The sequence below is a fragment of the Aphanomyces astaci genome, assembly GCF_000520075.1.
Source record: "Aphanomyces astaci strain APO3 unplaced genomic scaffold supercont1.10, whole genome shotgun sequence".
Taxonomy (NCBI): domain Eukaryota; phylum Oomycota; class Saprolegniomycetes; order Saprolegniales; family Verrucalvaceae; genus Aphanomyces; species Aphanomyces astaci.
In genome coordinates this window covers 1,229,712-1,240,707 of record NW_009798273.1, presented here as the reverse complement: position 1 = coordinate 1,240,707, position 10,996 = coordinate 1,229,712, and the positions used below count along the sequence as shown (strand labels likewise).

The 10,996-nt window shown below is 48.3% G+C and overlaps 3 protein-coding genes across 3 annotated transcripts; 1 reads left to right on the top strand and 2 right to left on the bottom strand.

Annotated features, from left to right (window-relative positions):
- Positions 1 to 1,761: 1,761 nt before the first annotated feature.
- H257_05574 (hypothetical protein) lies at positions 1,762 to 2,847 on the bottom strand (the record flags this gene model as incomplete). Its single annotated transcript, XM_009830490.1, has 3 exons — positions 1,762 to 1,924; positions 2,025 to 2,302; positions 2,521 to 2,847. 3 exons carry the CDS (start codon positions 2,845 to 2,847, stop codon positions 1,762 to 1,764), a joined length of 768 nt encoding a protein of 255 aa, XP_009828792.1.
- Positions 2,848 to 6,760: 3,913 nt separating this feature from the next.
- On the bottom strand, positions 6,761 to 7,921 carry H257_05573 (hypothetical protein; the record flags this gene model as incomplete). The annotated part of the gene is made up of 1 exon (XM_009830489.1): positions 6,761 to 7,921. The coding sequence occupies one exon, from the start codon at positions 7,919 to 7,921 to the stop codon at positions 6,761 to 6,763; it is 1,161 nt and encodes a 386-aa protein (XP_009828791.1).
- Positions 7,922 to 8,143: 222 nt separating this feature from the next.
- H257_05572 (hypothetical protein) lies at positions 8,144 to 8,926 on the top strand (the record flags this gene model as incomplete). Its single annotated transcript, XM_009830488.1, has 4 exons — positions 8,144 to 8,189; positions 8,502 to 8,663; positions 8,721 to 8,802; positions 8,851 to 8,926. 4 exons carry the CDS (start codon positions 8,144 to 8,146, stop codon positions 8,924 to 8,926), a joined length of 366 nt encoding a protein of 121 aa, XP_009828790.1.
- Between the last annotated feature and the right edge of the window lie 2,070 nt (positions 8,927 to 10,996).

The window sequence follows — 10,996 nt, the reverse complement described above, 5'->3', positions numbered from 1 at the left end:
ATGGACGAACTGGAGTGCTACCAGGTGTAATGGGGCGCACAGAGGAAGGTGTGTAGAACAAGGTATATTGTTAACTGAGAGAACTAGCTATCTCTGAGCTGGTTTCCTTGGCGCGCGGCTGCGCGCCAGTCATGCCATTCATGTCAAATGAATGGTGCTGCTGCGGATGTCGCAGAGCCAGTGATTCAAGACACTTGGATTGCCAAGTGTCCTTTCGGGTCAGGATTGGAACTGACCAATGGGATGTCGTGTCCGGATGTTATCCGGACCCCGTTACATTAATAATGTGGTCTGACAGTAAAGCTAAGAATCTCCCACTTCAGCAAACTTCGATTCCATAACTTTTGCACCTCGTCAGCACGAAACCCCGTCGTTTAACGTGTACGAATAATGCAAAAATCACGTAGTTTATCGTGTCAAATCACGGATTTGGCACAATATCCGATACATTCACTATGAGTACGGATACAATAAAATAGGGCAATTCAAAATTTTGGGGTATTTAGTCAATAGGGATAAACGATGATTGGGACGAAGGTTGACCACGCATCCACGATGACGACCGCATACACCACGAGTTCGTCGATTTATCGCCACTACATGTGTGAATTAAAGTTTGTACCTCCGATTTGAATCCAGCTTCATCAAGCTGGCGGTGATACTGGTAGAATTGTAGGACAACTCAACCTTCAATGCTGTACTGCAAACTCGTAAATGATACTTCGAAGTAAAATGTAAAAAATGTAGTCATCGGCTGGATTTTATCCCGCTACCTCGTGCAAGAAAAAACCGTGCTTTACCGTCAGGCTGTGCTGACATCGTGGTCATCATACTACCTCAAGTATATAGCTTCATCATTTTATTCCTAAGATACCCTGATTTGGAAAGGCTGCTCAAACATGGCATCCAAGCTTACCAACTTCCAACGAGGCAGCATCGTCGAAGACATGCTCGGTGTGTTGCTGCGTGATACAGTAGTGCACACAGCCTGGCGTGGACGTTGCTGTCTCTTGGCTGTGTCCAAGGAATGAGTACATGCTAGGGTCTCTGGCGATTCGCCGTTCATGCTGGAGGAGGCTGATCACTTGCAGGGGTGAGTGTGAGCGTCCAAGCCGTTAATGCTAGTGGTGGTTCGTTGTGGTAGTTGTTTATGTGTGTGTTATGTGCTCATTGTAGGTATGATGCACGTCATCTAAAAACTTCAACTGGCCAAATCGAACAGTGGAGGTTTTATTATTTAACGTACAATTAATGTAGTTAAACCCAAAAAACAATACGTTAAATACTGATTTCATGCGTTTTATCATTGCAGTGGGAGGTTAAGGGTCCCAACTGCCTCCGGATATTATATACGGATAAGAGGTTCATACAAAAATCAAGATACATCTCAGCGGCCACCCCTAATAATATTAGGGGTGGATATTAGGCTAATATCCAAGCGCCCATGTAAAATACCGCTAGGTTAAATATCTATTTCTGGACCAATTCATCACCAAATTTGAATCTGAGACGTAGAATTTCTTCACCACATTGAGATCTGTCGATTCTACGTCTCAATTTGCTGAACTTTTGAGTAATGAATATGAAAGAAATTCTGTGAAAAATTGGTAGTTTATACACCTTTTCCCGATCAAAGTGCTACTTTATTCCAATCAATGTGGCGATAAAAAATATAAAACGTTTGAAACGCAAAGGATGGTTACAAAGAAACTGCACATTTCCATTACAATGTGGTTTTATTCCAATCAATGTGGTGCAAAGTCACATTCCATAGGACATATCCTCGAATCGAAGCGCCTTCTCGACATTGCGCTGACAAAACATAGCCTCCCGAATAACCAACGACTGGGTAATACATGGTAGGCTTTCCCGGGCAGCTTCTTGGAGCAATCGCATTCGACTTTCCAGGATGGAATTGAACTCCCTGCTCAAACAGCAGGTTCGTGCGCGAGGCAAGAAATCTCTTGATGTGGGCCTTCAGAACGCTAAAACAACTTTCAATAGGGTTGAACATTGGAGAGTACGGCCCAAGGCGCAGAAGTACCACGTCCTCGTGCGGCTGAACTCGCTGCTCGGTTTGTGAGTGTGCAGGTGCGTTGTCGAGCACAATTACCACCTTCTTGCCTTGAAAGTTGGCATCCCAAGTGGCACTTGACGTCACGGCCTGATAGATTTCTTCGACGAATGCAGCATTTTGCGCCATCTTGATGCTTCCTCGCTCCAACCGATGGCAAAACAAGGCCTTGTTCGGCCGACACAGCACACTGCACTTGAAGGTTTGGTCCCTTCGACGGCGGAAGCACTAACGTCGCTCGTTGGCCTTTTTTGGCACGTCCAAGTGTGCGATGGCAGTAGATGTTGAAATTGGTTTCATCGTAGTACACAATGTAGTCACCTTCTTGCTGATGTTGCAACAGCGCCTCCACAAAGGCCTTTCGTTTTGTCTTGTTCGCATCGCTGTTGCATGTTACGGGCTCGATGCGCACTGCTTTGATCGTGTAAAGCATGCCGATCAGATACCGACTGAATTGTTTGCAAAGAGAGTTCAGTTCCGGGGAAGTCGTTGGCAACGAATTCTTTCATGGCGGTCAGGGTGTACGAACAGTTCTGGTCGACATAGCGCTCCAACGCCTCACGGATCGCAGGCGTCACTTTGGATCGTCCCATGCGTGCGCCCCCTCGCGGTTTCTGGTTGACATGTCCATTGTTGACGACGCGGCGTGCGGTTGTCACGGATACACCGTTGTGTTTGGCGACAAGTTTCCAGTCATCCCCATTCTTGTAAGCAACAAGGACACGCATCTTCTCGGCCTCTGTCGGGCCCTTTGGTTTACTGCGAGCCCTCATGGTCTGCGGCGAAACGATGAATGACGTGGAAGCAAATACTGAAGTCCTTTGGTTTCCCGCTCCTTTCCTCGCGCTTAATCTGACCACTTTGATTGGAAGAAAAACCACATTGATCCGAAATTATCCACTTTGGAAACCTTGTTAAAATTTATATTTTTTATCCAAACCACTTTGATTGGAATAAAGTGGCACTTTGATCGGGAAAAGGTGTAGATGATGTGCACCATACGTGAAATAAGCAGAATCACAGCATACAAAAAGGTGGCTCAACAATAGTGTCAACCAAACTCGTTTGAAAGGAGCGGATTCATTGCAACGACGGGGTCAATAATGGAATACATTCATCGAGCTACCACTGATAATACTAGTAGTTATATGCTATTAGTTGCTTGCTGCTATGGTGAAGACCAAACACGGGCAATATTTTGCGTGTAATGTGTTATCCCATAGTGTGCAGAGTAATTAGCCTATCTAATGGAATGACCCTTTATGAGTGCCCCATCCCGAATAAACTCACATCAGCTATGCAGTGCACGTGTGGAACCTTCTACCTAGCGGTAACCTTACCGGTTGTTGACGCTACTTGACGTGAAGTTTTCGTAGCCAAGCTACCTCGCCTTTGAGGTCCACCATGTATAGCTACCGCAATTTTCAATCAGTCCCGCAACTACCGACTCAAACCACTATGCACTCCACCAAGTATGCTAGTTAGATTTTCGTCCGCGCGTTGTTCCATTTATTATCTACGCAAGATGTGCGCATACACGGTATACATAATTATTAATTACTACATGGCAATTTCAATCAATAATGTTTCGAATGCTGTCAGCAACAGTTCTACCAGGTGACATTTCTACTAGTGCGCGACACATAATTCTAACGCTGTAGTCGTAATTCTTGACAATCACCGCCGCACCTACCCGTACTATGGAAGGCGTATTTGATGCCACCGAGTTGGTTGGCAATCTTATCTGAGCTTTCTCTGACGAGTAATTTATTGGGCTATACTATATAAACGAACATAACGTACATATAACGGTAGCGAGCTTCACAGAGACTGATTAGATTGTCGTCTTAAACTACTATCTACGAAAATGTATACTATACTAAACTACATCAAGTAAATGTTTTTTCTCTACGGCTTCTTCAACGGCCTTGCCCGCTAATGGTGAGACAATCTTTGGTCGGCAACCTTGCCATCGTTACATTCTCCCACTGGCAGGTTGAATTCTTGAACGCAGGTCTTCAAGCAATCGTTTGAAATGGGAATCATGCTTGATGCTGCGATCAAGCTCCCAAGTTGCTTCGTCTTCGGGCAACCATGCTACTTGACCAAGTACGCTTTCTTCCGATTGTACTGTCGTTGCTTCAACAGCGCTTCAACGATGTGTAGTTCAATTCCCGCGTAGTCGAGAAAGATAGGATTTGCCTTGGGTATTGGTCTTCCTTGAAATTGTTCTGGGTTTTGGACATGATGCTTCAAGCGATCCACATTGAAGACATCATATAGCCTGCTCATGCTTCGTGGCAGCTCAACTGCATCGCATTGGCGTTCACAACTTCTTGCATCTTGAACGGACTAATGAGTCGTGGCACTAGCTTCGCCTTTTGTATTCTTGTTTGTTACTTGAGCATGCTTCAGCGGATAGTTTCGCGTCGCCAGCATCACATAATCGCCTTGCTTGAACTCTACCAACGATCGCTTCTTGTTGTAGTAGTTCTTCTGTCGATCTTGTTCTTTATGGAGGTTGTCAAGCGCCATGCGCACGAGTTCTTTGCATAGTCGTTTAGTGCCTCGTTCTCATTCAGTGCTGGGATGCGAAATTTTCTTGTCGTATCCATTTCAAATGGTGTTAACCCCATTGACGCTTGAAATAGGCCTTGATGTGCATATTCAATGGTTCCAAGATGTTCTGACCTGTCGTGACCCAAGTATGAGACTCGACATCTGAAAGCATCTTCGAGGGTCCGATTTTGTCGTTCGGTGGCTCCATCATTTTGCGGTCAACCCGCCGTCGTCATACAATGCTTGACGTCCATGATCTTCATCAACGCTTGCTGAAATTCACTACTGAATTTGTATCTTGGTCACTGATGATAACCGCTGGCAATCCATGGTATCGCACAACTGCATCGAAGAATTCCTTTGCTGCTTGGAGAGCATCGACGTTCGACACTGTCGCACAGTATGCTGGACGCTTTGACGTTTTGTCAACGCACTTCAAGATCATAACCTTTCCGTTCGAGACTGGTAGGCAGGCGATCCAGTCCATCGAAGCTGTGTGTCAACATTCCTCAGGTGATTCGATCGGTATCATTCGTCCATTCGCTTTGGCGCTGCTTGACTTTTATCGCGCACAAGTTTTATACGCCGCGATATAGAGCTTCACGTCTTCTTCAAGACCGCTCCAATAATACCATTGTGCAATGTGCGATTGCGTTCGCCGTAGGCCGGGATGAGCCGTGGTACTTGTGTCATGACTCTGCGAAGTAATCTCGCCCTTGAGATAGGCATCGTTTGGGACGCACAACTTCCACACTTGATCCTTCGACTTCACGAAGAAGAGTCCATCCTTATTCTCGAACTCCTTCGTCTTGGCGTATTTTCGCACAAAGCGTTGCTTCAAGTTATCGTCCATCTTGATCGATGAGTACGAAATCTTCTCCGCGTGGTTGGTGACGAGTTGATGCGGAACATCGCCTTCGTGGACGCGACAATGCATCCGCAACAACGTTTGTTTTGCCAGGACGATGGTGCAACGTGAAGGCAAAACTGCTAGAGAAATCCAACAAGCGTGTTAACTTAGCTGTTAAAACTCGAGTCTTCAAAAACCACTGGCAAGTCGCGTTGTCCGTGAAGACATCAAAGTGTGACCCATAGACGTAGTGTCTCCATAAGGCTAGTTCCAACTTGATCGCATACAATTCTTTCTCATGCGATGGCCAATTGCACTCGGTCTCACTTAGCTTAGCTTCTTCGACAAGAATGCAAAACGGTCGATCTTCTACGTTCGCATCCAGTTGCGATAGCACCGCTCCACAACAATAGCCCGAGGCGTCCGTTGTGATCATAATGGTTGGTCAAAGTCCGGTAACTGCAACACTGGAGCTTGTTACAACGCAGCCTTGACGACCAAAAACGCCTTGTTGTGTCGGTCTGTCCATTCCCATGGAACCTTGTCCTTCGCGAGCTCGCTGATCGGTAGTATCAACTTGGCATAGTTCGCAATAAACTTGCGGCAGTACCCCGCCATGCCAAGGAAACTTAAGAGCTCCTTGCGATTAGTAGGCGCTGCCCACTCTTCTATCGCTCGAACCTTGCTCGAATCGACATGGAATCCATCACCAGAGATGGTGTGCCCCAGGAAGTTGACTTTATCGACTGCAAACACGCACTTGCGAGTCGCGCATACAACGTTTCCTTGCACAAGACTTCCAGGACAACTTGCACATGTTCGACGTGTTCGTCTATGGTATTCGAATAGACACAAATGCCATCCAGGTAGACAACAGCGAATGGAAACTTGTCGAACAATGATCGCATCAGTCGCGACCATATCCCCGGCATACCCGCCATGCCCATCGGCGCAACGCACCATTGCAAGAGTTCCTTGTGCGTTCGAAATGCCGTGTACTTGCGAGCATTTGATGGTACCCCGATGCAAGATCAAACTTCGAGAATATCTTGCATCCATGCATCTTGTTGAAGATGTCCTCAAAGTTGGGAAAGCCAGGCACGACAAGTTCCAAACGAATGATGTTGTTGGGTTGGAGCCCAACACGACACAGAAGAAGGTATGTGTCCGAGGCTAGGTCCTGAGAGTGTGTCAACGCGCCACACACCTCCAAAGGACCTAGGGTGTCCCCAGTAGGTCGCCTCGCGCCTACTGTGAGCGACCGTTTTCCGCCGCACTCAAGCCTGGAGGGCGGAAAGGCGGGCGCGAGGTGCCATAGCGTTCGCGATTGAAGCGGTTAGGTGGGCTGCTTGGAGGATGACGCGAGTGGGTATTTGGCGCGGCACGGGAGGAACAGTGCGAGCCACACGGCGAGGTGCCGGACATGCGCGGGAAAAGTGTCCATGGCGACCGCAATTGAAACACTTGCGGTCGTCCGATGCCTGGGTGAGCATGGAGACATCCATGTCCGAGGATGCCGCGCGTGCGTGCGCGAAGGAGGAGGAAAATGATTCCGAATGCGCGATTCGGTCGGCTTCTTCGAAGGTGTCCGGGTAGGCGCGAAAAAGCTGGGTGCGCGCTGGGCCTTGGTTGAGACCGTCCATGAAAACGGTCACACGCAGGGCCTCCGAGAGTGATTCTTCGTCGTTAATATTCGCTGCCAAGAAGCGAAGGTCATGGATGAACTCTTGGAGGGAACGTTTCCCTTGCTTGCATGCCAGATACTGCGAGCGATAACGAAAATCGCTGTTGGGCGGCAGGAACATTGCCTTCAGTTCGGTCACAAAAACCGAGAAGGACGGGAAGCAATGGCGGTCCGTCAAGCGTTTGGAGAACGCCCAACCTTCCGCAAGACCCTTCAAGTGCGACATCGCGAAAGCCACGGTGGTGGCGTCGTCGGGGATACGCTGGGCGTCAGCAGCAGTGCTGACTTGTAAAAGCCAGCGGGGGAGTTTGTCGGACTCCCCTCCGCCGAATTTGGCAACATCCAGCTTGATCGACTTCAGACGAGAAGTCGATGGGGTATCCGACTCTAAAGCGCGCGTGAGGCGCGTAATCTCATCGTGGGCGATGCGCAGAGAATCTTGGAGGGTGCGACCATGTCTCGTCATGGTGGAAGCTTGCTCTTCTAAGATCGCGAATTTCTCGCGAGCGACGCGGAGAGAATCTTCAAGGTTTCTTCCGTGCGAAGACACTTGAGTGACTTGTTCCTTCAATGTCTTCTGGGCGGCCGTAGCTTCGGCGACCGAGAGTTCGATCATGTTAACGATGCCTTCCACAATGCGTGTTTGGTTATCGGGAGTCATCCCGCCAAGGAGTAGCGCGGTATCGTTGTCGCCAAAACCACGACGCAAAAGCGCGAGGGCCGCCTGATGCGCTCCGGTGTTGGTGGAGGACATAGTGTTGGTGAACTGGACGAACGTAGAGTGCTAACAAGTGTGAGCGTGCGCAGAGGAAGGCGCAGGAGAATGAAGAATGAATTGATAGCGTTATAACTACTACGCTATCACTAAGCTACGCGCAACCAACCATTGATGTATCGTCGGGAGAACACCTTGGTATACGAAAGGACACCTTGGACTGAAGTGGTGTGGACTAGTCATCCGGTTGGGAACCGGATGATGGGCATGGTTACAGGTTGCGAGATTGCGGAACCGTTGACGGGCGGTAACAATAGACTCCACACACAAACACAATGACAACTGACAAGCCCACCGTTCCCACTGCTATCACAAGAACGAGCCATGGACTATTGAGGGGAAGCTGGTGGCCACGGCTGTGGCATTGCTGCTTTTAGTGGCGTTGAGACTTGCTCGACCGGTCTTGTTTTAGTTGGAATAGACAGGGTGATCGAGTGCGGGCTTCTTGGTTTTGTTATTGTTGGTGGTCGAAGAGGAGCATTTGTGCGTGGTGGAGCATCCACCGAACATGATGGTATTCCTGACGAATTTAGTGGTCTGCACCTTGTTCGTATCGTAGTGGAGTTTCGCTTCACAAATGAATGTGCTGACGTCGTTCAAGTGTGGACCGAAGGCAACTACGTCGCATGTCAACTGGGGCCAGGGGAGTCCAAAGACGACAACTGCGGCGCAGGTGCGTTTCCTGTCCAAGGCTCCTTCCGAGTCAGTAGAGAGGTCTTGAGTACGTTGTTGGGGTGCATTCATTGCGTCGCTCTATATGTGTACAGTATTTCTATAGGGTTGGAGTTCACGGAACATATGCCAGGGGATCCGTGGCAGCAAAATCGGTTTGATTTCCTTGCAGGGACAGTTGCCGCCTTGTACTATTCCATGACAGTGTCGATATCAAACGATATATGTATGTGTAGGAACACCAAAATTGGTCGAACCGTTGGTATCCAAGGACCAACGGAGCAATTGCCAGCCACTAAGCTCGGTGTGTAAAATAGCGTTTACCGTCGCACCATCGGGGATGCCCTATATATACCAAAAACCACGTGCAAATCTGCTTTTCCCGAAGTACTTGACTGTCGCAATGGTGCTGGCTTAGTGGTGTGGAGTACACTGCGCATGTCGTACAGTACAGGTGACACCTCCATTCATCTTGTTCGAGCATCCCCACCGGTGAGGCGTACAATCTTAACGTCAAGTGCCGTTTTAGATTCCTGCATTTTGATACCGGTACGGTATGGAAAAACGGTAAAAATCCGCATAACTGTTACGAGAATCGAAGTTTGCTGACGCGGGAGATTTTTAGCCTTTCTCAGACACTCAGACCACATTCTGTCCTATGAGGTCAATCAATACAGTATATTCAGCTGTCTGCCGCCATCCCGGCCTGCCCCTGGATAGCAAGGGGAACATGCTTGGATTTGTAAAGACTGACTATTTCGGTCTCAACGAGGACCTACAGTAATGTACACCAGCGTTTTGTAATGACGTGGTCATTATACAGTATTTGTGGGCTCATCATAGTCGGTGTGTTCAAGAAGTACGAGTGTTTTAACATGTAAGTAACGTGTTCATGCAGGGAAAAACGGTCAAAACTACCGGTAATGTCACTGCTCAGCGAAGGTCGTGCGTTAGTTTACAGTGCGCGCCATGTGGATACGACACCCCGGTTGCAAAGAGGCAACATGAGATAAAATACACGTTAAGAGAAACAAAATATTCCACACGAATTCATTTGATTGGTCCGGTTGTTTGGCGCTTGTTTCAGGTCAAAATAATCAACACTGGCCGAGTTATGCCGCGAGAATTGAATTTGAGGTGCAACAACCGGATAGGACACATGAGTTTCAAACCCAGTCTGAGCAAAAGTCAACAAAGCACCATTCAACCTACCTTGACTGGCTTTTTTGGAAGTACAACTGCCATGGGAAGAGCCGCCCAACTCTCCGAGTACGAGCAAGGCGGTACCTTAGCGTTTTCGAAGGCTGGATGGTCGATCAAACGCATCGCCGCGACCCTTCGCCGCTCCAGAAACGTCGTTGCAAGCTTTATACGGTTACCCGCGACCTACGGGACCCACTACGTAAGTCCAAAGTCCAGAAAAGTGACTGAACGGGCACGCCGTCGTCAAGCAAGCCTCGACGACCGGATGCTCAGCCAGGCAGCTCAAAGCGTACCTGCAGTTGGAAGTGCCGCTCCGCACGTACCAAAGCATCTTGAACCAAGCCAATTTCCTACAATTCACCAAGCGTCAGCATGCACCGAAACTTCAACAACGACACAAAGATGCAAGACTCAAGTACGCTGAAGCCAACCTCACCAATCCAACTGACTGGGGCATCGTGGTGTGGTCGGACGAAAAGAAGTTTAACCTCGACTGTCCAGACGGTTTCCAGTAGTACTGGCACGACCTTCGCCACGAAAAAGACCAGTTTTTCACCCGGCACAGCGGCGGTGGCAGTTGCATGATTTGGGCCGAATTTGCAAGTCACGGGAATTCGGAAATCACCTTTCTGGACGGCTCACAGACAGGTGACAAGTACATTGACACGTTGTCGAACTACTGTACAGTTAGTTGTCGATGCACTTGACGAATACAGTACACAAGTACTGTAGTGAAGTGGGAGGAAGTCAGGAACGTGTTTGACGGGTGCATTTGCTCGAAGGATTGTTGGCTTTCCGTCCACACCATGACACCGATTATTGGACAAAATTATCCATTGCTATTGGCTAATTCGTCAAAAACAGTTTTGGTTCTTCAACTCTAACTGTAAATCTGGCCGATTTGCAATCGCCTGCCGGTTAATGAGAATGTACTTCCTCCGTTCCATGTTACCACCGACATATGAAAAATGCATTTGTTCCATGTTACTACCGACATTATACTTGAATATGATTGGCTAATCTGTAAAATACAATGATATCATTGGCTGAAGTTGTGACAAAAACAAAATTTCACGGCCACAGCATGATGCATTTGGCAGGAGGAACACCCCCCACGAGCGCTTCGGGTTCACGGTGAAGTATACCGAGAAATGACGCGCGGTTGGTGAGGTTCATGCA